A 27310-nucleotide genomic window follows, 5' to 3' on the forward strand; every position below is an offset into this window, starting at 1 on the left:
TTGATAAACTTTGTTACTTGGTAAGTAGTTTAAAAGCCTCTTAGTATGTATCCAAGAAATTGAGCAAGTAAATAAATGAAACAAAGAGGATATAGATAAAGTGTCTGATGATAGATCATAAAAATTTATTTGGTAACAAATAACTGCAACTTTTAGCATATATCTTGGGGTTTTAACAAAGATTGTCATGATTTTTGTTTGTTTGTTTGTTTTTGTGTTTGTTTGTTTGTTTGACAGGATTTCTCTGTATAGGCCTGGCTGTCCTGGAACTCACTCTGTAGACCAGGCTGGCCTGAAACACAGAGATCCACCTGCCTCTGCCTCCCAAGTGCTGGGATTAAAGATGTGCACCACCATCACCTGGCTGGTTGCCATGATTTTGCTAGTAAAAGTATTTTCCATAATCCATCTATTTATTTGGTAAGATTTTTTTCTCAGTGTATAGGCCTATAAAAAAAATAAAATGAGCAGAATTGATACTGAATCTTGTCTCATGGAAGAGGTGATACTTGTCTACTAACCCATGAACCGAGGAAACAACAAGGCTATTCATTTTCACTAAAAGATGCATTTGTAATAAAATATTTCATAGGAGATTATGTCAGACTAACCCTCTTATGGATCAAAATTATAAACTTTGAACAAAAATCTAAAAGCAATTATTTGAAGATGCTGGCCTCCATCCAGAAGCAGGCAGGCAGAAGCGGAAAGGATGGCTACTCTTCAAAGGATGGTGACACAATGAGTGAGATTTATGTTCCAACATTTGCCTAAGGGCACTTCCTACTATACACCGGAAAAGGCAGCTGGCACTCGGTCAAAAAGCTACCGTCTTACTGGGTTACGGACTTGTGGGATGCAGCTGGCATTCTCCAAGCAGCTAGAAATACAGGAGGGGAGCTCTGGAAAGGACTTATCGAGGTACAGGGCCCCCATATTTACACACACATACTCCATCCAAATCCTTGCTGCATGGGGAGACTATGCAAGGAGTTCAAGAAAACAGCAGTTGGAGCATTGAAAGGCATTATCAGAAGTTTGACTCCAGACAAGTCAATTACTTGCTAGAACAACACTCATTAAGGGAGATGGCAGTATGTAGAGGCTCAGCAGCACATCACCCACTGCATCATATATATATATGATGTATATATGTAAACCTTAAGAGACATATACATGAACATGAAATATAAAATTTTGGCTTGTAGTCAAGAAGTGGAAGTGAGTAGAAACTGACTCCAGCCTGGCCCAGATGCCATTTAAACAATCATATGTTTTCAAGGACTTAAGAAAATACACAGTTGGGATGAATTAGTAATATATGGGACTCTCAGCAGAGAAATTGAGCTAATGTGTGCTAAATGGAAATTCTAGAACTAAAAATAAGGCTTGGAATTTAAAAAAAATGTACTGAGTGAGTTGAAGAGTTATTTTATTGACTAACTACAAGGGTCAGAGGACAGGAAATAGATTAAAGGAAATTTCCAAAATAAAGTGATTAAAAACTAGTTGAAAAGGAAATAGGTAGGCAGAGCCTTGGGGCAATATTCATAAGTCTGACATATACACAATAGGTATTTCAGAAATAAAAGGGAAAATGAGACAGAATAAAAAAAAACAACTGAAGTTGAGCCCCTTCCCAAAATAATTTTTAAACATAAATCTACAGATTCAAAATTTTTAGCCAGGGCTGGAAAGATGGCTTAGTAATTAAGAGCACTGGCTACTCTTCTGGAGGACCTGGGTTTGATTCCAGCATCCACACTGTGGATCACAAAAAACCTTAGCAAAACCCAAGCAGGATATAGCTCAAGAGAAACCGCACCATGATGTAGTTATTTAAAACCAAAGACAAAGATAAAATCTTAAAGTCAACCAGAAAAAATAGTGACGTAATACAGATCGGACAGGTAGGTGAACTCAGAGACAAGGAAGGCAACAGAATTATGGTGAGACATTTTTAGAATTAAACTTGGATGAGATCATCAGCAACATCGGCTGTTGTGGTTGGCATCTGGAACATTCTCCGCAGGCTCACATTTTGTTCCAGACTGGTGGCATCGATTTGAGAGGCCTTTAGGAGGTTAGGCCTGGCTGGCAGAAGTGAAGGTCTCTGCAGGTGATGGTGCTGCTGGTATGGGCCATGGTTTCTGCTCCCTGTGTCTCCCCTAATGAGTCGTCTCTGCCTTATGCAGCTCCTGTAAGGCCTTTTCCCACTGTGATGATTTAAACTTCTGAAATCATAAACCAGAATGATCCCTTTCCTCTCATGTTGTTTATGTCAGGTGTTTTGGTCACAGTGGTGAGAAAGATGAGCAGTACATCAACTTACAGTCCACAGTCTATAGGAAATACCATTGGAAAATGATGGTGAAATTGATCATCCCAAATAAATAAAATCTTAGACATCATCCCCAGATCTGCATTATAACTAATTTTGTTAAGTTCTTCACTGGGAAGAGAAATGGTACTACATAGAAGATTAGACCCATGAGAAAGAATGAAGAATATTAGAAGTGGTAAGTATTTTATAGCAGAAATTATTTTCTTTTTTTTTTTTTTTTTTTTTTTTTTTTTAAATGATTTATTTATTTTTATTTTATGTGCATTGGTATTTTGCCTGCATGTATATCTTATGAGAGTGTCAGATCTTGGAGTTACAGACAGATGTGAACTGCCATGTGGGTGCTGGGAATTGAACCCGGGTCCTCTGGAAGAGCAGCCAGTGCTCTTAACCACTGAGCCTTCTCTCCAGCTCCCGGAAATTATTTTCTTAATTTGTTTAAAATACATGACTGTTTAAAGCCAAAAATGTACATTGTGTTTAATGTATGCAGGTATATTTTACATGGCATTAAAAACATTAAAGATGGCAGATAAATGGACCTACATTTTTGCAGGGTTCTTATATTTTATGACAATTAGTATAATATAAGCTCTTAATACATTAAGATAATTTAAGGATGTATACACTAAGTCCCAGAACAACCACTAAAAATTATGATAAAAGTACTAGTAAGGGGGTTGGGGGATTTAGCTCAGTGGTGGAACGCTTGCCTAGCAAGAAAAAAGAAAAGAAAAAGTACTAGTTAAAAAAAAAAAACAAAAACAGTGGTGAGACTCGGATGTGCTAATCAGAAATGCCAGATTAACACCAAAGAAAGCAAAAGGAGACTCAACCAAAAAAGGATGAAACAAACAAGATAAAAACTTCAATCCATCTGTATCGTCATTACATTTTATGTAAATGAACTAAAAACTCCAACTGAAGCATAGAGATTAACAGACTAGATTTAAAAACTATGAACTAGCCGGGCGTTGGTGGCACACGCCTTTAATCCCAGCACTCGGGAGGCAGAGGCAGGCGGATCTCTGTGAGTTCGAGGCCAGCCTGGGCTACCAAGTGAGCTCCAGGAAAGGCGCAAAGCTACACAGAGAAACCCTGTCTCGAAAAACCAAAAAAAAAAAAAAAAAAAAACAAACAAACAAACAAAAAAAAAAAACTATGAACTAACTGAAAAATATTTATCTAAGACAAACAGTAAGCCTAAGATAAGTGTAATGGTTCTATTCATACAGATAAGATAGACTTCAAGGCAGGAGTATAACTAGAGGTAATAAAAAAGAGTTCATAATAAATATTAGGAAGGCTGAATCAGGGCTGGTGCAAGGCTTACCACTGATCTTGTGCTTTATTCTCCAGGACCTACAGGCTAGAAAGAGAACACTAAGCCTTCGAGTTGTTCTCTAACCTTCAACACACACACAGGTAATTTTTTTAATTAAAAAGTAAAATTATTAGGAAGTCATAAAAACCAACAAAATAATAAGGACAAATACACAGTAAAAAAGACTGTAATAACCTCCTCTTAATACTAGACCCAATGAAAATTCCGTGACCAAATAGGTGACCTTAACAACACTGTCAATACTTAAATTACTTAGAGAATCAACTGGGAGATTTTAAAAAAAAAAACACTCAACTTTAGAATATATGTTCTTTGTAAAAATGCACACAGAATGTTGGCCAAGTCCTATCACATGCCTGGCTATGGAATGTCATACTTGAGCATCTCTGTTGTTCACAGTGTCCTTGTCCTAGTGTGCTGTGAGAGATACCATGACCTAAAGGAAATTAGGTTTATCAGGCTTACATGTCCACATCAGAATATATCATTGAGAGAAATCGTGGTAGGAACTCAAGCCAAGACTATAAAGGAACACTGCTTACTGGCTTGCTCTCTATGACTTACTCAGCTTTCTTATACAACCCAAGATCACCTGTCCAAGGAATGACATCCCTCACAGTAGGTGGGAACCTTCCATTTCAATCATTAATCAATAAATGTCCCAAAGATATGCCCACAGGCTAATCTGATCAAGTCAATTTCTCAATTGAGGGTTCTCCTTCCCAGGGGACTCTATTTTGTGTCAAGTTGACCAAAACTAATCAGCACAATACTTAAACTAGAAATAACAATTTCTAGAAAACCCTTAAATACTTGAAAATACATTTCAAAGAAGTAGTTTAAAGAAGAAATCCTAAGAGTAATTAGAAACTATTTTCAGCTGGGTCAAAAATGAAACCACACCACATCAAAAACAGTGGACCGCAGGTAAAGCAAAGCTATGAGGGCAACTCATAGCTTTAAAGGCATTATATTTAAAAGGTAGGAGCCTCCCCAGTCAACATTTTAATCTTTACTAAACAGCTAGAAAAAGAAAAGTGGAACAAATGAATATTAAGGAGCAATAAATAAATACAAACAATAAAATCAGTGAACTAGAAAACAAAAAGTTAACACAGCCAATATACGACCTTTGAAAAGAGATTTCTAAAAATTGATACACTTTAGATTAGTCAAAGCAAAAGAAAACTACATATTACTACTACCAAGAATGAAAAGAAACTCCCTTGCTCGAGCTTAGTACCAAATAAATGTACGTAGTGTACAGATTATGGTAACAAGACTTAGTCCAAGTTATGTCTAAAGAGATGCTCCCTGCTCTCATGGACTTCTATTGTAAGATGTTAGTCAAATAAACATATATATAACATATGGATTCTTGTAACAGGAGAGGACTATTTAGGTTCTGTCGGAAGAGAAGCTCCCCGTCTTCATGAACTTTCAGTGGAAAGTGTTAGTGGAATAAATGTATACAATGTATATAGTAATAAGGGAGGACCATTTAGGTTGGAGGGGATGCTCCTCGGTGGAAACGACGCTGGTCCTGCTTCCGCAGTAGGAGCCACAGCAGCTGCACACAACACCTCCCGGGGAGGGGGGGGGGGCGGAGATACAGGTGGCCCGGCGAGACCCGCCCCGCCCCGCCCCGCCCCGCCCTCGCTTGCCCCACCCCCGGCCCTTCTGCGCAGGCGTGTGGCGGGCGTCCCGGGGCTCGAGGGGCGGGGCGTGGCCGGCGGCTGGGCGGGGCGGGCGCGGGCTGGTGGACTGGTGAGGTGGCGTCGGGGCCGTCCGGCGGCCGCGGTTTGGCGCGATGCTGAGGCCCCAGCCAGGAGGAGCCCGGCCGCTCTGAGCGCCCGAGCCGCCCGCCGAGGCCATGGCGGAGGACTGCCAGCCCCCCCGCCCCTCGGAGGACGAGGACGAGGAGCGGGAGCCGCTGCTGCCTCGGGTCGCCTGGGCCCAGCCGCGGAGGGGCGCGCCCGGGAGCGCCATGAGGCTGCAGGCGGACGAGGGCGCGGCCGTCCCCCGCGAGCCCGCCACCGACAAGCCGCCGCTGGCGGCCGGGGACGCGTCGACCTCCACGAGCTTATCCATCGAGCCGGACCGGACCCGCATCTCGGGCTCAGGTGCGTCCCGTGTGCGCGCGCAGCCCGCCCCTCCCTGCCTCGGTTTACTCCCACCCTTCCCTCTGTAGCAGGCGGCCCGGGGCCACTAAAGTCTCACTCTGTAGGCTCCCCCCAAAAGGAGTCAGTCCAAGTGGGAACCCAGCACCGAGGAAAACTTCACCCCGGACCGTGACGTAAGTTGTTTGTTCAAATTTGAACTTCAGTTCCGAATTAAGAACTCAACAGCGGTCCAGAAAGTTCGCCTCGCAGTCGTGAGTTTTCCGGGTGGATGACAGCCGAGAAACGTAAAGAAAGAATGACCAGTTGCCGCTGAGACAAGTTTCAAAACTTTCTCTTAAATGTTGCTATTGTGACGTTAGCCAGAGGGGGCAGAGGCTAGTGAAATCTTGTCGCCGGCTCTCTGCAAAGTGTATTTGTGCATTTGAAAAGAGAACACCTTTTCATTATCATGTGGGCTGATTTTTAAGTGGACTGGTTACTTTTGAAAGAGAGAGACTGACAAACTATGTTTAAACTAAGATTTAGACATGCTATTGCAGGCCTGGATGTCTGTGTGGTGAGTTTGGGGTGGTGGAGTGTAGTTCGGCTAATTTGACTGAAATGGGGTAGATTTGTAGAAAACCCATCTGGAGTCTAGACAGGCTTGTTTCTAAACACAAACAAAACTCCTACTTGTTGGTGTTAGGATGGATCCAAAGAAGTGGTATATGCGCTGTTCCAGAGCATCATTCCATGTGACCGTTTATGGAAAGGCCACAGGGAAGGTAGTTTTTATTAATACTGCTTATTTTCCTAGAAGTTGCTAATTTTTACTTGACCTACTAATGTGCTAGTGTGGCTTGAAAGGATTTTGGACAGAACAAGTCAAGATTTCTAACTGAACCTTTATTCGAACACAGACATTGTAAATAAGAGTCCTAAAGGACTGTGGTTGCGCACGCCTTTAGTCCCAGCACTCGGGAGGCAGAGCCAGGCGGAACTCTGTGAGTTCAAGACCAGCCTGGTCTACAGAGCAAGTTCCAGGACAGGCTCCAAAGCTACACAGAGAAACCCTGTCTTGAAAAACAGAACAAACAACAACAACAAAAGAAAAAGAGTCCTAAAGGAAACGGTCTCTGAAATGCATTAAGTACATGTCTGCCATTACCATGGCATTAGCTGATGGATGGGTTTGCAATACAATGAATAGAACAAAGGAATGTGAAGTTTCCCACCTTCACAAGTGAACCCCAGTTCAACCAGCCACAGTGGACACTTTGGCCATATGTGATATAGAATCCAGTCTGTGAGGTAACTGAGATCATATGGCTGCTACTTGCCTTTTCTTGCCCCAGAGTTTACCTTGTATTTAAATAGAGCCTAAGGTCTTAAAAGTACATTTATTGTTTGACAGGTTTGGGTCTGGTTTTTTTTTTCCCCCTCCTATTGTTTGTTTGTGATAAACACTGTCAAGGGTAGAAAAAGCCAAAAGAGGCCAAGAACGTGATAGTTAAAATGCAAGTGGATTATCAGAATTACCTCCTTGGTGGTGATATTTATGTCACAGTTTAAGATGGTTTTTGACGTTTCATTAGTTCTCACGGTACACAGTAGGTTAGTTGTCATTGACCCTCTTTGTGGAGAGTTGAAAATGAATAAAACTGTAATGACCAAGTGACTCCTAGGACTTCAGGAGTAGGTAGTTTGCACAAAGTCAGATATCCAGGAAGTGGTAAAACTAAGACTGAGCCTCCTTTTTTTTTTTTTTTTTTTTTCAGGTCGTGAACTTTGTCCATTTTGCTATAAAACTCTGTTATAAAAGAACTGCTACTTTGGGGTGTTGAGTGGGTTTTCTTTTTAATAGGATTTTAAAATCGTTTCAGGCCACTTAAAAACTACTTAAAATATTTAAAACTTCTAAAAGATTTATGATTGCATTGTTTAACTAGATTTTTAAGTTTCTTTTTCACGACAAACCATTCAGTTGTCATGAAACCACCTTTAATTTCAAGTTATCCTTTCTTTTAGGTCAGTGTGGATATTTGTGGTGTTTAACTACTTTGTTTCTATGAACAGGAACTTTATGTACTTGAGCCAGTGGAGAATGTCATGCGTCTATTATCTTTATATTAATGATGTAGTTGGCAAAGTCTAGAAGTCCCATGAACTCGAGTGTTGTTAAGTCAGTGTTCAGTCATTCACTAATCAGTGAATCAGGTTGTAATAAAGATGATACCTAATACCTGTGGACCAGCTGTACATGCTGGACATAGTTCTCTGCACTTCACATGTAGTAGATCATACCTAGCCCTATCCAATGAGTACTGCTTTGGATTCCCACATAAGGAAGCAAGCTTGGCTTGGTGGTACATACCTGTGATCCCAACACTTAGGTGGGTGAAGCAATAGGACAAGCAAAAGACCTTCAAGGCTAGCCTGGGCTGTATAGTAGGTACAGGCTAGCCAGGGTTGCATAGCAAGACTCTCTCTTAGAAAAAAAGAAAAGAAAAGAAATAAGGAAGGAAGGAAGGAAGGAAGAAAAAAGTAAAAATAAATAAAAGGGTTTTAGAAAGAAAGAAGCACAGGGTAGAGAGATGGTCCAGCAGTTAGCAGAGGACTCAACATCACATGGTGGTTCACAGCTTTCTGTAACTCCAGTTCCTTGGCATCTGATGCAGCCTTCTGGCCTCCATGGGTACTAGGCATGCACGTGATAAAACATTCACACACATAAAACCAAATAAATAAATCTAAAAAGTAAAGAGCTCAAATGTAACTTCCTGGAGTCTGTTTCAGTGGAAGGAACTCTTAATAGCTGCTGGCAGTGGTGTTGCCTGATCAAGGATCAAGAGACTAGTAATGAACTATTTTAGGGCAAATTTTACAAGAATACATGTTTCCTGTGTCTTGACAGTCTACTCGTAACTGAGATTGGAAAGTAAGCAATGATGGTACTAAAGATTATTGCTCCGTTGGTGCTTAAACACAGCTATTCCAAGTTGAGTGTGCCGGCTCACTCCTGTAATAACAGCCGGTAGAAGGCTGAGGCAAGGAGGGTCAAGCATTGGATTAAGGCCGGCCTGGGTTGCATAGTGAGTTCAAGGCTATCTTGGCCCAATACAACGAAACTCTTAACCTACAAAACAAAACAAAATATGTAGCCATTATTATCCATTTATTACAGAAATGGATATCATTCATCAGATATCTGAGTATCTACTGGGCACTAGCAGAAAGCAGGCCTTGAGAAAATGATAGTAAACTCTATCAAATGATGGCCTGTGCTTGGCTGCTGTATCCCCACATAGCTTTGTAGCCTGTGGTCACCTAACCCAGTTTTGATGGGCTATGTCTGTGACTGACAGGGAAAGCTGAGGTTCCTGGTCTTAGAGGACCAGGGGAGTGGCATCAGTTTTGGAACCCTTGAAGCATGTTTAATCACCAAGCTCATTAGCACTTTTTCTAGGAGGAATTCTAGTTAGAGGGTAAGATGTAGGAAAGGTGAGTTCTTGTTGGTTTATTTAAGTGAAACCATGTTAAGTTACCATGCCTGCTTGCTTTCATCTGAACCATAAAAGGTAACAGAATAGCTTTTTAGAATTTGTACTTTCCAAAGCACCAATGATGGCTGTTGGTATGGTCAAATAGATACTTTGTTAACTTTTTAGATAGCTATGGTGAGGGCTTTCCATGATCTAGTCTTTGTTGTCGGCCATGTGATACATCAGAAATCATAAAAAGCTCTGTGCTTCCCCAGAATTCAGGTTATTTTGTTACAGTTTTAAATGTGAACAGCAAATGGGAGTTGTAGGAAGGAAGCTGGGTTTTCTGTAGGAATAGTAGAGACAGTTCAGATCTTAAGCCACTTGGACATCTGAAAATCGGAAACCAAAATAAGGCTGGACCTTGAAAATTGAGATTCTCCTTAGAAAATAGATTTTGAGGACTAAATCTATGACTACGTGGTTAAGAAGGCTCATTACTCTTGTAGCAGACCTAAAAAAAGTTCAGTTCCTGACACCCAGGTAGGGCAGTTCACAACACTGGGGTTCTGATGCCCTCTTGTGGACTCCTAAGGCACCTCCACTCACACATACACAATTAAAAATCTTTTTTTTTAAAAGAAGAAAATTTTGAAAATTTTTTGACGTGGACACAAATAAAGTAACAGTGTATCCCTTAAAAGTATGAACATAATTTTAATTTAAAAAATTACAAGGGCCAGGAGTGTGGCGGGTGGTACAATGGCACTCAGGGGCTCTAAGGTCAGCCCTCACATACCCCTTCCCTAAAGAAAATACAAATATGTCTTCCACTACTGAAACTCCAACCTGATGCCAGCAACAAGCCTTCAAACCAAATCATCCACAGTACAGTAGGCACAAAGCAGTGTGAGATCAGTGGGTGTTCTTCAAGTTAATCCCATTATCCGTGTGTATTTAAACCACTAGAGTGTGGGGAATTGTAGAGTATAATTGCCAAGAACACAGCCAATGAAAAATTAGCTACTGAAAACAATCACTTTGATTTGAAAATAGTTGAGATGTAGCCTTTTCTCTAATGATAACTAGGACCAGTTTATCTATCTATCAACCTATCTATCTATCTATCTACCTATCTATTTTTTACACAAAGTACCTTTGTAGATTGTAGTGGTAAATCCAGGCCACCTTCAAGTAAGAGAATGACCATTTCCAGTGGGGAGGATACTGTCTCATTAAGAGGCTAAGAACATCCTGGCTTATTGTACAGAAATTCCTCTTGATTGATCTGATTTTGGTTGAAGCTAAATTACTAAGTATTTAGAGAGCAGTTGTGGGTTCCACGACAGCATGGAAGAGAGTATGTGTGATAAACTCCCAAGTGTAGCCCATGTATCCATTCAGTAACATTTAACAATAACAGTGTACGTGTAGTATCCAAAGGAACTGTTGAAGATGGGAGAGACCAGAGTGGTCTAAGAGTTGAGTCATTTTAATACCACTTAGTAGTGTATGGCAGGATCCTAAGTAAATAATGCAGCATTAGAAGGCCTCTGTTTTAAAGTTGATGTCAAGAATAGAGGGTCTCTGTTCTGCTGTAGATTTCCTAGTTCTGGAAGCCCTGTTTTATGGAGGAGTTGTGGAAAACTGAAGCATGGAACTGGGGAGATGGCACAGTGCTTAAGAGCATCTGCTACTCCTTTGAAGGACGTGGGTTTGTACCCAGTGCATAAGCATCCAACTCACTGCCATCTATAACTCCTGGTCCAGGGGCTCCAGTGCGCTCCACAGGCCTCCTTAGGCACCAGGTCCTTGGTGCACATACATATATGCAAGCAATACACGTAAAATAAGTACAACTTCTTTTCCCCCTTGGTTTTTCAAGACAGCATTCCCCTGTGTAGCTTTGGAGCCTGTCCTGGTATCGGTAGACCAGGCTGGCCTCAAACTCAGAGATCCACCTGCCTCTGCCTCCCAAGTGCTAGAATTATAGGCATGTGCCACTACTGCCCAGCAATACAACATTTTTTAAATCTAAGCTCTGGAAAGCCTGAACACTTTGAAGTGGAAGGTAGTCGGGAGGGAAGTGGTTTCTCGTCTGTGGAAAGGGGTAAGGAGACTTGGGATTTGCTCCAGAGGCCAGTTCTCTAGGATAGAGGCTTTAGCTGGAAGAAGAGGTTTGTGTTTGTTTTCATGCATACAGAAAAACACCAGGAAAAGAAATTACATCTCTTTGAAGTCATTTTGTGTACACTCCTTCTCGAGAATACTTGCTGATGATGTATTTTGGAAGGCACCCCATCACTAAGAACAAATAAACTTTTCAAGATCGTTCTGTTGTTAAGAATGTGTCCATTGGGTCTGGAGAGATGATTCTGCCAGGTTCGGTTCCCAGCACCCACATGGCTCCTCACAACCATCACTCCAGTTCCAAGTCAAGGGGATCCAGCACTGTCTTCTGCACCCTCGGGCACCAGGCATGCATCTGTTGCACCTGTCTACATGCAGGCAAACACTCATGCTCAGGAAATAAAATTTTTTTAAAGGAGCCTGTAAATCTCTGAAGTGTAAGAAATATCACTTGACTAATGATGATGGTTACTGGTGCCTGTATTCAAATAAATATAAATGCCCACTACATACCAAGGTTAGAGTTTCTTTGCTTCATTCTTAAGGATCTTCGAAGGACAGACAAGGATTGTTTGGAATGAGCATCTCGATTGTATAGACATGATTAAAACACTTTGCTTATTCTCTTGAGTAGGTAAAATATGTCCAAATAGCCCTTTTTATAATATTTTTGTCAGCAAAGACTTTAGAAAATAGTAAATAACAGTTTTATTTTTCTGAATTAAATAAAGTTGATTATGTTTTGAATTTTCATAATAATGTACATAGAGAATTTGAAGTACCTTCCAAATTAGAATGGAAATGGCTGTCAGCTTGTCTTCCCATTCTAAATGATTCATTATTAATTCATCAGCAGGTGATTATTGAGTGCTTATTGTGTTCCAGAAACTGTGAAAGTTCTGGGAACACAGCAGTGAAAGAAATCCTTGACTGCTGAGAGCTCACAAAACAAGTCAGGAGACAATGCTCAAATAAAGTGGAGATTAGCAGCAGTTGGGTAAGGGAAAGGAGAGGCCACAAGGACTTGGCCTTTTCCTTAGAGTGACATAGGAAACCCTTGGGCTGTTTAGTACAATGGGGTGATATGATTGTGAGTTGGTTTGATATAATTTATGAAGGAGTTGATAGGACTGATTTCATTGTAGGAGTAGAGGTTATAAGAGTTTGTGTTTTGGATTATGGCTTATTATAGGTCAAATGTGGAGACTTTTAGTGTGAGATCATTGATGAATCCAAGGTCTTTGGCCTAAGCAACTGGAAGATACAGAATTGGCAACCCTTGGAATTGGGCAGAGTGGCTGTGTTTGGGAGAGGTGGTAGAGATAAGGAATTGAGTTTTGAGGGTAGTAAACCTTGAGCTGTCTTGTAGCAGCCAAGATGTTGGGTCCAATAGTGGGTGTTTGGGGTGGGAGCTGGGAATGGTGTTGATAAAGGAGAACAGGGGAGCATGAACTAGATCTGGGTAATACACTACTGCTTCCTGTCATCTACTGAAGGAGGATGGGAGAAGGGCTGTAGACAATCTGGGGGCAGCTTGCTGGAAGTGCACTTGTAACCCCAGGGCTGGGGAGGCAGAGACAGCAGATCCCTGGGGCTCACTGGCCAGCCAGCCTAGGCTAGTTGGCAGGTTCCCGTTCCCAGTGAGAGAACCTGTGCATTCTCCCAACAAAGTTAGAGTTGGGAGGTAGTTCAGGGGCACAAGGGTGTTTGCTGCTCCACCTGACCACCAGAGTCCAATCCCCAGAACCCATGTGGTAGAAACAGAAAAGATTCCCAAAGTTGTTGCCTGGCTTACATGCATGAGAACATGCACACATACCAAATAATAAATAAATATTTAAGGGGAGCAAGCTAGAGAGATGGCTTGGTGGTTAGGAGTACTAACTGCCCTTCCAAAAACAACTGTGTGTAACTCTAGTCTCAGGGAATCTAATGCCCTCTTCTAGCCTCCCAGGGTTCCAGGTATGTACCAAACATATGTGCAAGCAAAATGCCCATATGCATTTAAAAAAAAAAGGAAAAAACAATTAAAATATATTTGTTTATTTATTGTTTTTGCAAGACAGTGTTTCTCTGTGTAACAGCCCTGGCTGTCCTGAAACTCTCTCTGTAGACCAGGGTTGCCTGGAACTCACAGAGATCTAACTGCCTCTGCCTCCCAAGTGTGGGATTAAAGGCATGCACCACCATCGCCCAACTAGAGCTAAATATTTTTAAAAGGAGGGCATGTACATCAGACCTGAGGAACACCCAAGGTTGGCCTTGGACCTCCATGTGTGTACACCTGAATGTACACACATGTACCCCCACAGGAACACACACACACACACACACACACACACACACACACACACACACACACACACACACAAAGAGTGAGGTTAGCCATGAGGATCAAAACTGACTCTCTGATGTTTGATTTCCTTTTTCCATACCTTACTGTCCTGAAGCCGTGCTCACAGGTCCATAGTCTGTGTGCTCACACAGCTGGTCTAACGCAGTCACTGCTGTTATTTCAGAGATAAATACATTCTTGGAAGATCCAGAATTTGCTGATATTGTATTGAAAGCAGAACAAGCAATAGAAAATGGAATTTTCCCAGAAAGAATCACTCAAGGGTCAAGTGGAAGTTACTTTGTGAAGGATTCTAAAAGGGTAAGAACTTCACATGTATTACACACATTTTTGGAAGACCCTACTTTAAATGTGAAATGTCCGAGTTTCTGAAAATATTTTTCTATTACATCTTTTGTTCCTTCTTTTCCAAAATAAAGATTGGTGATTTCTGTTTTCTAAGTGCTCAATAATATAGAAATGGAGCTGATAGTTTCCAGTTGTAGCTTGCTGTTCTGATATTTTCTATTTGGTTTCAAGCATTTACCTTATACCCGTATTTACTTATGGATCTGTTAAATGCATATTCATAGTCCCTCCTTTATAGCTCTGTTACCATATTAACCAAGTACAGTGGAAGTTGAAACTTTCAAAACCTGTCTAATGTCATTTCCCAATGCTTGATTTATTTTTTTAAGGTATAGTTCAATGTCCTAGGAATATTTTTCTGGCATTATGCCAAGGAAAAGAGGCATGGCAAGCTTGAAGGCATTAGAGTGTAGCAAAGCAAATGAACTCTGATTCTGGAGTAGAAAAGAAAAGTTGCTATTCACTTGAGTTGAGTTTTCCAGAAATGGTGCTGTCTTTTCTAAAAGCTTTCTGTGTGGTACATAACCCACCATCCTTTTTCCATGAGGTCTACCCCCAGAGTTAAAGTGATATTTTAAAAGTCATTTTTAGCCAGGAGATGGTGGCTTACGCCTTTAGTCTCAGCACTTAGGAGGCAGAGGCAGGCAGATCTCTGAGTTTGAGATCTTTGAATTTGCTGGCTTAGAACTCACTGTGTAGCAGCCATTCTCCTGTTTCAGACTCTCAAGTGCTAGGGGTCATAGGTGTCGAGCCAAAAGTCTGACTTCCAGGCTTGAGTTCTTAACTTGTTCTTGTTTTTCTAGAGTTAATTTTTTGGAGTTTATTGTATTATAAAGAAATTATGTTTGAAATTGTATTTGTCTGAGATAATTGAGCCATGAATTTAATGAGTATATTTTATTAGATTAGTACTAACAATTATAGAAACTTTTGGACACCCATAAACATTTTTCTCTATTTTTTTCCCCCTCTTACAACAAGAGTTTGACTACATGTCTCAGGCTAGCCCAGAATTCACTATCCTTGTGCCTTAGCTAACCCAGTAAGTGCTGGGATTAAGAGGATGCACCAACACCCATGGCCACAGTTTTTCTTGCTGGGAGAGAGTGAAAATGGGTTCATGAAAAATATATTGGGAAAAATCTTTGATGAGAGCTGCTGATGGCGTGGTTGTTGAGTTTATGTTATTTGTCTGTGTTTTTAAAAATTACTTGAGCACCTACTATGTATCAGGCACTGTTCTAGTCCTGGAGGTAAAATCTAATGGATTCCTTGTCTTTTTTAGAATATTTAGTACAGCAGGGAAAGGAGACAGTGAGTGAGTATATATTTGAATATTTAGTAGATCACAAGTAATATACAATACTGCTTACATAAAGTGTGGCCTGAGGCAGGAGAAACTTCTTAAGCTTGTGAGTTTGAAATCAGCCTGGATAGCCTAGCTATAGAGAGAACTGGGGTGGTGTTGGGGGCGGTGGGGCAGACTCCAATGTTAATTTGGAAGTGCCACAATTCAAAACACTTGTAGTTAATCTGGTTAAATGGCATGAAGCCTTGCTTCACTTTCTAAGGTTTGTTAGAGGAAAGTTTTAAAAATACTGAACAGGGGAATATTGATTTTAAATTGAGAATAATTTTTACAATGTGATTGGAATCAGTCATGTTAGTACTTGGAGGTTTTTTATTACCCACTTGTCCATAAAAGTCTAAGGATGTCTTCTTTTTTTCCCCCTTAGAACATTATTGGTGTGTTTAAACCCAAATCAGAAGAACCTTACGGCCAGCTGAACCCAAAGTGGACCAAGTATGTCCATAAGGTTTGCTGTCCCTGCTGCTTTGGCCGAGGCTGCCTGCTCCCTAACCAGGGCTACCTTTCTGAAGCTGGCGCCTACCTGGTGGACGCAAAGCTTCAGCTGGGCATTGTACCTAAAACAAAGGTAAAGGAGAGTTCACTTATCTGTGGACACTTGAGTGATAACTCCCAGTGAGAGAGCCTAAAGTGGACTTCCTGTTGTGGTAATGCAGGAGCCCAGAACAACTGGCTTTATGCACTCTGGTGTAGAAGCAGATAAGGGAATAAGTCTCTTGTTCCCAGGGTCACAGGATTCTAACAGAAAGGGGAAAGGACTAGTATTTAGGAAGCAGGAAAGAATCGGGTAGGCCCTAGAGACCCTTTTGATCCTGCTGACAATAGCTTGTGCCCACAGCATTGCCCTTGTCTTCCTTTGGACCTTTATGTAATTTTATTTGATGCCTTTCTTTAAGTGTTCATTTTTAGTTCTATATTTCAAGGCTCTTATTTTTTCCACTGGAAACTTTAGACTGCTTTTATATCTTTTTTGAAAGAAATACCTGCCATTTAAAATTCTGACCTTTGTAAAGATTTTAGATTCTCTAGGAGCTTTTTTAGAGGGTTAGACCTTGCTCATTTACAGCATTAGAGTGAATTTGATGGTCCATGTGAGTAGAAATACCATAATCCAAACTCTAACCATTTTTTCTAGGTGGTTTGGCTTGTCAGTGAGACATTTAACTACAGTGCAATTGACCGTGCAAAATCAAGAGGCAAAAAGTATGCCTTAGAGATAGTGCCAAAAGTAGGGAGAAAGTTCCATCGAATAGGACTTCCTCCTAAGGTAAGTTCCTCTAATAAGCTTGGCTTTCAGGGCAATTGGATGTCTATTCCCTGACTCCTGGGATGAGACATGTAGACAAGGGGCATCCTGCTGTAGACTGTGGAAATGAGAGAGAGAGAGAGAGACAGAGAGACAGAGAGACAGAGAGAGAGAATGAGAATACTTGTTCCTCTTGAGCTCATAGTAGCAAGCAGTTTCAATGCAGTTTGATAAAGCTGTTTAGGTGTTAAGTCCATGGAGATCTGAGGGGGTAGAAAAAGGATGCCTAGAGTTCCTTTCAATGGTAGAGCACTTGCCTGACATGCACATGCAAGGTTCTGGGTCCAGTCCTTTCTGGGGTGGGGTGGGGTGGAGCTTATTGAATTAGGAGGAGTCATGATGTAATTTGAAAGGCTTTGCAAAGTTACTGTGAAAAGCACAGGTCTGGAATTAGAGCTGGGTTCCAATTTCAGCCTTTCTGAAAACGTCTGTTTTTATAAAATGAGATGAAAAACCACAACTGCCTTTTAGGTTTCAGGGATAAACTGAAGAAGTTCACATCGCTTGACACATAGTGAAGACATAGTAAATGGTAGTTCTGCGTTCTACCAGCCAGATTTATTACTTAGTATAAAGCCAAGGGCCTTTTGGCAGCTGCTAAGCAAGGATACAGAGAGCTAATGGAAGAGGCATTCTAGAAAACTCTCTAGGACTTTTTTTTTTTTTTTAAATATATTTGACTTAAATTTTATTGTTGCTTTGCAAGTATCTGAAGAATTTGAGTAGAGCCTGGCGCGGTGGCACATGCCTTTAATCCCAGCACTCAGGAGGCAGAGCCAGGTGGATCTCTGTGAGTTTGAGGCCAGCCTGGTCTACAGAGTGAAATCCAGGACAGGCACCAAAACTACACAGAGAAACCCTGTCTTTATAAACCAACCAAACAAACAAACAAACAAACAAACAAAAAAAACAATTTGAGTAGAAATTCATAATTAACATTTTTCTATTTAATTATATCCCAGGTGGTCAGTTTTGAACATTTTTACTATTTTTTTAGACGTGCTAAAATAAGTGTGACTAAAGGATGCCGCTCGAAGAAAACCTTTAAAAGGAAGTTGTTAAAACAAGCATATAAAATCTTAAGCCAGTGAACAGACTTCTTTATGGTGATTTGTTTGCTTGCATTTGTGAAGCAGAATAGGTTGCTCATTATCTGTATGTCATCTGCTGATGAAATTTGTATTCTGACATCAACTAATTTAGTATTAGCTAGTAATTTTAATAATAAAAATGCTCTTTCAAATGGGCATATTTTCAAGGAAAAGACTCTTTAAAAAGCCATTAGAAAGGCTACAATCAGTTGATTAAATCTTTAAAATTTATGATATGATCTCTGATCTGCCTAAAGAATCCATTGTATTTTAAAATGTATTTTTTGTGTTAATGTTATGAAAAGGAGACAGAAATGCTGCTTCGGTGAGAAGATTGCACTATCATGACGCTGTAGTTTGACCTCTCAGTTAAAGCCATTTTGATGCCTATTTTTAGGAAGTGGCGTTCTTAAGGTGTCACCTTCGGGGCATATGCTTATTCTCTTTTTTAATTTCCTAAAATATCTCCCTAAAAGTCTTGGATTGAGCCCTTTTAGTTACTGTGTGTTCTTTGTGATTACTTAAGCCTAGTCTCTTAAATGATCTTAATCAATGCGGCTTGTCTGGATTAATGCTTTTTTCCTTAAGTGCTTATGTAACATTCTGTGATGGAGCTGCTGAGAAATTTGAAGAGTAATGCCTTTGTACTTCCCTTTCTAACTATAGTTCTTGAAATTATAGATCGGTTCCTTTCAGCTGTTTGTGGAAGATTACAGGGAGGCTGAGTATTGGCTTAGGAAGTTTGAAGCTGAGCCTCTGCCTGAAAATATTAGAAAACAATTTCAGTCGCAGTTTGAAAGATTAGTGATTTTGGATTACATCATCAGAAACACAGGTACTGACCTTCTCTCATTTGCTCAGTCTCTTAGTTGTAAATCAGATTGTCGTTCCTGAAATCAAAGCCATAAACGGTGGTTCAAGAGTCACAAGGCTGAGTCGTCCTCAGTGTTGGGAAACAGGAAGCACTGACCCTCCTGGGCAGGTAGTCCTGTGCTGCGGGCCTGACTCATACTGAACCACAGAGAACACTTCCCGTCCCCTCAGGTGGAGTTGCCCAAAAGCAGCACAAAGCCAGAGACTAGAAATGCTCTCCATGTAGATGAAGAGATTCTTACTTTAATATTGCGTTATGTCGTTTGTGAAACATTAAGCTTTTTGTTTGTGCTGCACTATGAGGGGGATCAGTGGTGTAGATGGGACAAAGCTGTGATTCCCTAGACTCTCAGGTCAGTATTTCATGAGAACTTGTCCCACATATATCTTCTGAGATACAACCCTCTACAGAAATTACACGTTGGGGCCAGGCCTGTGCTTGACAAGGCCTCTAGGTGATCCTTATGCATTCTACAGCTTGGGAACTACTGCTTTCAAGTTTGTTTTTCATTACTTATATTAGCTTCTAAAAAGCATCCTATAATTTTCTCAGTTTGACTTTCTTAATTAAATAGTCTTAGGTTAATATTAAAACTGGTCCAGAGTACTCAAATGTTGACGTTGGGTGAGGCTACTTTGAATGTGCTTTCTTCCTCAAACGAAAAGGCGTTATCTTTGATTTTAATTAACCTTGATCTAGCCGTTGCCCTTACTTTACAGGGTGGTTCTAAGGGTCAAATCAGTTCATGTAGAACAATAATCTGGTACAGAGAAAAGTTTAGTAAATGTCAGCTTATATTGACCAGGTTTTTAAAGTTGTTGTAAATCAGAACTTTTATATTGTCTTAGTCAGGGTTTTTATTGCTGCAATGAAACACCATGCCCAAAAAAGCAAGTTGGGGAAGAAAGCATTTATTTGGCTTACACTTTCATATTCCTTCATCACTGAAGGAAGTCAGGACAGGGAACTCAAACAGGGCAGGATCCCAGAGTCAGGATCTGATGCAGAGGCCATACTGGCTTGCTCCCCTTGGCTTGCTCATTCAACTTTCTTATAGAACCCAGGACTACCCAGGACCATAACCCCGGGGGTTGTCCCACCCACAATGGACTGGGCCATCCCATCAATCACTAAATCTGCTCCAGCCAGCCTCGTTTTGTCCCTACTGAGGCCACAGGAGCATCTGCACAAACCAGGCCAGCAACAAAGGCCTCTCCCCATCCAGTGGCTCCTGTCAGCCTTGGCTTATAGACTGTAAGAAAATGCCTTACAGTTGGATCTATGGAGGCATTTTCTCAATCGAGAGTCCCTCCTTTCAGATGACTCTAAGTTTGTGTGTCAAGTTGACATAAGATTAGCCAGCACATCTGTAGTGAATCTGTGCTACAGAAAACCAACACAAATCTCAAAAACAAGGGCCTTAGATGTTGCCCCTTAGTATGAAGCCATAATATCTGTAAATATCAACTAACAGACTTTTATTTCTTTTGAAAGACAGGGGAAATGATAATTGGCTAATCAAATATGAAAAGACAAAATATGCAAAGAAAATTCAAAGAGAGGTAAGGAAAACTTAGTAAAAGTATGTATTCAGTTTATATAACAGATTTTTGGGCTGGAGAGATGGCTCAGAGGTTAAGAGCACTGGCTGTTCTCATAGAGGTCCTGAGTTCAATTCCCAGCAATCACATGGTGGCTCACAACCATCTGTAATGAGTTCTGACACCCTCTTCTGGCATGCAGGCAGGACACTCTATACATAATAAATCTTTAAAATATACATATACATATATATGTGTGTGTGTATACACATACACATACACACACATACACATATGTGGTGGTATTGTGTTCCCCAAAATATTGTGCACCCTAATAAACTTATCTGGGGTCAGAGAACAGAACAGCCACTAAATATAGAGGCCAGAAATGATGGCACACACGCCTTTAATCCTATCACTTGGGAGGCAGAGATCCATTTGCATCTCTGTGAGTTTAAAGCCACACTGGAAACAGTCAGGCATGGTGACTCACACCTTTAATTCCAAGAAGTGAGCCTTTAATCCCAGGAAGTGAGGGCAGAAAGCAGAAAGGTATATAAGGTGTGAAAACCAGGAACTAGGCTGGTTAAGCTTTTAGGCTTTGGAGCAGCAGTTAGTTCAGCTGAGATCCATTTGGATGAGGACTCAGAGGCTCCAGTCTGAGGAAACAGGATTGGCTGAGGAATTGGCAAGGTGAGGTGGCTGTGGCTTGTTCTGTTTCTCTGATCTTCCAGCGTTCACCCCAATACCTGGCTCCGGGTTTGTTTTTATTAATAAGACCTTTTAAGATTCACGTTACACACATATATATGTGTGTGTATATATATACACTATACACACACACACACACACACACACACACACACACACACACATATCAGATTCTTGAAGTTGTTCTTCACCTTGTTTTTGAGGCAGGATATCTCCCGGGAGCTTGCCAAGGCACCTAGGCTGGCCGGCTGTTGAGGTCTCTGCCTCCTTGGCACTAGCATTGCAGGTGTGACTGTTATACCTGACTTTTCACATGGGTCCTGGGGGTGAAACTCAGGGTCTCAGGCGTGTGCTGCAAGCATTTTGCCAACAGAGCCATCTCCACAGCTCTGGACTCTACTTCCAGAACAAATCCCCCCCCACATTCCCTCTTTCCTTCCCTTCGTATCTCTTTAGTATTTATATTGGAGACCAAGTATGACATCCACTCAGTTTTTGTAAAGCTTTTGACATTTGTAGAAATGCCATCCTCTACCTTCTTTTTATGCAATTAAAGTTTCTGATATCTAGGGGCATGTTTGTATTTACTAATTCTGTTTGTTCTAAGTATTTTGATTCAGTGATAGGTAATACAACATTATGTAATAAAATGGAATATGTGTTTTACTTGTGAATCATATCCTCTGAACTTTTAAAATATACTTCTACTTAAAAAAAAAACTGGTTTCAACTTACAAAATAGACTGTATAGATTCTCCACACTATCAGAATTACATATTTCAGATTCATTGATATTAACTTTGGGTGCCTATCTCAGTTACTTTTCTATTGCTGTGAAGAGATACCATGGTTTTTATATGCAATTTATAGAAAGAAAGTTTATTAGGGGCTTCCTGAGGATTAGAGTCCATGACCATTATGGTGGGGAGCATGCCAGCAGGCAGGTAGGCATGGTGCTGGAGCAGTAGCTGAGAGCTCACATCTTGAAACACAAGCACAAGGCAGAGAGAGCTAACTGGGAATGGCATGGACTTTTGAAACCTCAAAGCCCGCCCTCAGTGACACACCTCCAAGACTTATTAACCTTCTAATCCCTCCCAAACAGTTCCACCAACTGAGGACCAAGTATTCAAACTTAGAGCCTATGGGGACCATTCTCATTCAAACTACCACAAGTTTAAATTTTAGATATATATAAGATACACTTTTAGGATAGTTTTTAAGTTTAAGACATACTTTTAGGGTAGTTTTTTAAGTTTAAAAAATATATATTGTGGAATGTATAAGACAACATCTTCAGTGTTTAATCTCTGTGTTCTCAAGTTATCATTTAAGCTATTGCATCACTTTGAAATGTTTGTACTTGAAGCATTTATCCAGGAAATTTGAAAATTATGTATGCACAGTACTTATTGATATCAAAAACAAACTTTAGTCATAAAGTAACATGGGTGGATCTTAAAAGTATGCTGAGCAAAAGAAGCTGTGATGGGGGCTGGAGATGGCTCAGTGGTTAGGATCAGCAGCTGCTTTTCTGAAGAATATGTGTTCAATCCTAGTACCCATGTGGTACCTCACAACCCTCTCTGTAACTCCAGTTCTAGGAGATCTGTCGCCCTCTTCTGGTTTCTGTGTGCACCAGGCATTCATGCAGGCAAATACTCATTTACATAAAATCAAATAATTTTTTTAAGAGAGTAACAGTAGACAAATACCAAACATTTAAACAATGGGTTATCTAGACTCTTTCTCCAGAGTCAGTATTTTCAAACTTTCTTCTCCAGAGAGGAAAAAAAAATTAAACCATTTACTAAGTAAATATATAATTCTAATTTTTAAAGATAGCAATTATGAAATGTTTCCTGTTTATAAAGATTGTCTCTTCCTTTCTTGCATGATTTTGTTTTCTTTCTGGAAACCTAATTTTAATTTTATAGCTTTTCAAGAGAACATGCACTTAACCCTCAATAATTATTGTGAGTAATTGATCCTTTGGAAATATTTTTATGGAATCTATTATCAACAGATAATTTTTTCCCTTTAGGAATCAAACTGGATCAATGATAAAGAATTGCTTATTAAAATAGCTGCAATTGATAATGGGCTAGCATTTCCCTTTAAACATCCTGATGAATGGAGAGCATGTAAGTATTTAGGGTTCTCCCAGATGGAAAAGGGCACAGAATTGTCAGAGATGGAAATAGCAGAGGGAACTAGATAAAGTGTGATCACTCATTAGGGCTCTGTTCTAGCCCCTGGGGCTTTGAAGGTACGAGTGTCTTGAGTCTTGCTACATATTGTTTGTATACTTTTGGATGACCTTGTTTCATTTTAGTCTTGGAAATGGGTTTGGCAACTTCTGATTTCTAAGGTATTAACATAGGAATGATGTATCAGAATGTCTTGGTAAAGTTGTGTGTTGATGTTTTGGGCTCCATTCCTTTAGCAAGATTCAGACCTCTCATGCCACTTCCATGGTGTTTTAGTTACCCTTCCTGCCTTTACTGCTGAAGATGATTGTTTTTGATACATTTGGAGCCAGTTTGGGACATTTCTGTTGTAGTTAAAATTGTCCATATCTTGAGTTGTTGTTATTATTATTATTATTATTATTATTATTATTTCTTCTTCTTCCTCCTCCTCTTCCTCTTCTTTTTCTTTTTCTTTTTTCTTTTTCTCTGTTGAGACAGAGTTTCTGTGTGTAGCCTTAACTGTCCTGAAACTCAACTCTGTAGGACGTTTAGGAATATTTTTATCTAAAGATTTCCATATAAAAAATATTTCTAGCCTGGCATTGGTGGTGTACACCTTAAGTCTCATTACTCGGGAGGCAGATCTCTAAGTTCAAGGCCAGCCTGGTCCACAGAGTGAGTTCCAGAATAGTCAAGGCTACACACAGAAACTCTGTCTTGAAAACAAAACAAAACAAAAAATTCTAAATCAGTGGATTTTGAAAAAGAGTCCATTCTTGGCATTTTCAAAGTGTCTATTAGTTTTCCAGTGTACTATGCTATGATGTATAAATATGACCTATATGGATATCTTTTCACTTGGTAATTTCTTTGTGATTATAAACATGATCCATTTAAAGGACTGTATTTGAAAGAATGTTTGGGCATAAAGTTTCCTATATTTGTTCTTTAAAATTTGTTAGTTATTTATTAGTCCTAGAATGCCCTCCACCTGTCTTTTTTTTTTTTTTTTTTTTTTTTTTTTTTTTCCTAGACAGGGTTTCTTTGTGTAGCTTTGCGCCTTTCCTGGGACTCACTTGGTAGCCCAGGCTGGCCTCGAACTCACAGAGATCCGCCTGCCTCTGCCTCCCGAGTGCTGGGATTAAAGGTGTGCGCCACCACCGCCCGGCTCCTCCACCTGTCTTTAAGCACTTAATCCATTAACTTTTGAGAGGCCATAGCTGATTTTTTAAAATCAATTTCTTCCATCTTTTGGCTTCGTGTTTCATATACAAAAGACCCAGTGTTTAATATTCCTGGGTTCATTTGTGCGAATGTATTATATTATACATTTTATTGCTTTGTTTTTTGCCTTTGTTTTTTTTTTGTAATGTTGCTAAACTGCTTTTCATTTTGTTAGCATTGACTTGGTATTTATACTTTCTATTTTTTAACTTCTACCATTTTGTTTTAGGTATGATGTAAAACAACAGATGATTCCTTTTAACTTAGTCTGCATCTTTCAATGGGTAGCTTAAACTGTTGGTAGAGTTGGACTTTTCTTACTTTTATTTTTAATTTACCATAAATTCTAATTTGTTTCTTTTTTCTTTTCCCATGTTTTGTGGAACTGATTTGAAATGCCCTGGTTACATTTTATTTTTCCCACTAACCATTTGGAATCTATATGCAAATTGCTTTTTTAAAGTGGTAGGTTTGTAAACTTCCTATAAAACATCTGGGAACTTTTGCCAAATATGCTGTTGGGGATCAAGGGTCCGGAGCTTGCAGAAGAATTGGTATTAAGGGTATAGGGATGTTTTAGCTGTTGTGTTTATAGTGAAAGGCATGGCTTTATTTACTGTCATCCAGGGAAATCATGGAGAACAAATACCATTGCCTAACACAGTGCCAGGAATATAAATACTCAATAAAAGTTTGATGAGTGCCTAATGAAGGAAAAAAGGACTAATAGAGTCTTGGAGAACAGTAACATTCAAAGAGGGAAAGAAAGCCAGCAGAGATGGGGAGTACTTTCCTTTCAAGACAAAGAAAACTTTAGAGAGTGGTGTCCACAAAGCCACAGTGGAAGAACTATATGAAAGAGATGAGACACAGCACCTCGCTGGCTGAGTAGCCTGACTCACTTGAGCTGTGAGAGGCCCTTAGACAGGCTTGGGGGGCATGGAGGTGGTGGAGGGGGACGGTGATAGTAGGAATTGGAGGACAGGGATTAGAAGCAGAAATAGGCAAAGAATAAGAGCTTTTTGAATGAAATTGTTAAGAGAATGGAGAGAAGCTGAAGAGATGGCTTAGAGGTTAAGAACACTGCCTGTTCTTCCAGAGGGCCTGAGTTCAATTCCCAGCAACCACATGGTGGCTCACAACCATCTATAATGAGATCTGATGCCTTCTTCTGCCCCGCATGCATGCATGCAGATAGAATGCTGTATACATAATAAATAAATATTTTTTTTTTAAAAAGAGAGAATGGAGAAAATAAACAGCTTAAAGGAATGTGAGCCATACATGTAAAACTCACAGTTTAAGTCTCACACTGCTAAGAGGTGGGTAGAAATAAGGGATGAATCTAAGAGCAGTTGACTTTCCTTGTTGCAGCCAGGCGGTGGTGGCACACGCCTTTAATCTCAGCACTCAGGAGGCAGAGCCAGGCAGATCTCTGAGTTCGAGGCCAGCCTGGTCTACAGAGTGAGTTCCAGGACAGGCACCAAAAGTATACAGAGAAACCCTTGTCTTGAAAAACAAAAACAACAACAAAGAACCAAACAGACTTTCCTTGTTGCTGTGACCAGATGCCTTATTGAAGCAATTTAAGGCAGGAGGAATATATTCTGGCTTGTGGTTAAGGGTATTCAGTCCATCCATAATAGGGAATGGATGGTGGAGAAAGCCTTTAAAAGCATGAGGCAGGCCAGTTCCCTGCATGGTGGTACTCCTGTAATCTCAGCACTCTAGAGGCAGAAGCAAGCATATCTCTGAGTTCAAGGCCAGCCTGGTCTATATAACATGTTCCGGGCAAGATAGGGCCATATAGTTAGAAATTGTTGGGGGGGAGGGGAACAGAAGCATGAGGCAGATGCTTCACATTTTAACCCATCAAAAAGCTACAGACTATAATTCCCTAATCCCACTCCTGTAGCCCTACATCTACTTCATAAGTCTCAGGTCCAGAAGGCTCCACAGCTTCACCATCACATACCAAGTGTTCAAACACGGCTTTGTGAGAGGCATTTCACATTCCCTGGACAAGTAGAGTTAACTAGTTGGTGATTCTTCAGTCTACGTATGGCTCCTCCCTTTCTAGAAGATTCCACTGGCTACTAATCTTCCTAGTCTATTGCTAAGCTACTTCCCAGTCCTAGACTCATAAATGAGTGATTTTTTTTTATCCTTTAAAGCCATTTATTGAGTTCCTAGTTATTTAAAGTTTTAGAGTTTCCTCTATATACAAGTTCAATTCTTGATCATTTGAAGTTGTAGAAGACCGGAGCTCTGGTCCATGAGACTTGATCTGGGTGTGTGCATGATGACAAGTTCCCACCTGTTTCTTCACCCCAAACTGTGATGTGTTCTGATACAGGTTTTTGAGATAGGGCTGTCTGAATTAGACTCATTATCAAGGCCCCCCTCTTTACTGTGTGATGCTCAGAAACAGATCAGCTTCAGACAAGACCTTCACGTGCATTGTCATCCTGATTGGCCATCTGAGTCAGGAATCTGAATAGCTTCTGTTGTAAAGGATGACTGTATTTTGAGAATTTCTTTTTCTTTTCCTTTATGTGGGAGAAGCTGGGAATTGTAGGAAAGACTAGGATAAATGTGAGTCTGAACAAGTCATTACTCACTGCTCATTAACATCTATTTCTACTAGACCCGTTTCACTGGGCTTGGCTTCCTCAAGCTAAAGTTCCTTTTTCTGAAGAAATCCGAAACTTGATTCTACCCTATATCTCTGACATGAACTTTGTACAAGATTTGTGTGAAGATCTTTACGAACTCTTTAAGGTAAAAGGTTTAGTTTGGAGGGTGTTTTTGACTTCCTGGGCATATAGTTATTGTTTTCTATATTAAATTTTACTTTTCACTTGTATTTCTGTGGTGCTAAGGATTGAACTGAGG

General features: G+C 40.3%; 1 protein-coding gene across 4 annotated transcripts in view; it reads left to right on the top strand.

Annotated features, from left to right (window-relative positions):
• The first annotated feature begins 2296 nt into the window (after positions 1-2296).
• Pi4k2b (phosphatidylinositol 4-kinase type 2 beta) overlaps positions 2297-27310 on the top strand; it is a 35898-nt gene continuing 10884 nt past the window's right edge. Inside the window, exons 1-9 of one of the 4 annotated variants that reach the window (XM_042285993.2) lie at positions 6058-6368; positions 6498-6576; positions 13923-14059; positions 15844-16044; positions 16612-16743; positions 18555-18708; positions 20242-20309; positions 23044-23143; positions 27063-27196. In XM_042285993.2, coding sequence (XP_042141927.1) covers positions 6318-6368; positions 6498-6576; positions 13923-14059; positions 15844-16044; positions 16612-16743; positions 18555-18708; positions 20242-20309; positions 23044-23143; positions 27063-27196 — 1056 coding nt within the window. In that variant the 5' untranslated portion in view covers positions 6058-6317. Of the gene's footprint in view, positions 2520-5431; positions 5813-6057; positions 6369-6497; positions 6577-13922; positions 14060-15843; positions 16045-16611; positions 16744-18554; positions 18709-20241; positions 20310-23043; positions 23144-27062; positions 27197-27310 lie in introns of those variants that run through there. The other 3 variants (XM_042285994.2, XM_006976089.4, XM_076546294.1) reach the window with 3 other exon arrangements.

Source organism: Peromyscus maniculatus, chromosome 10 (assembly GCF_049852395.1).
Source record: "Peromyscus maniculatus bairdii isolate BWxNUB_F1_BW_parent chromosome 10, HU_Pman_BW_mat_3.1, whole genome shotgun sequence".
Lineage (NCBI taxonomy): Eukaryota > Metazoa > Chordata > Mammalia > Rodentia > Cricetidae > Peromyscus > Peromyscus maniculatus.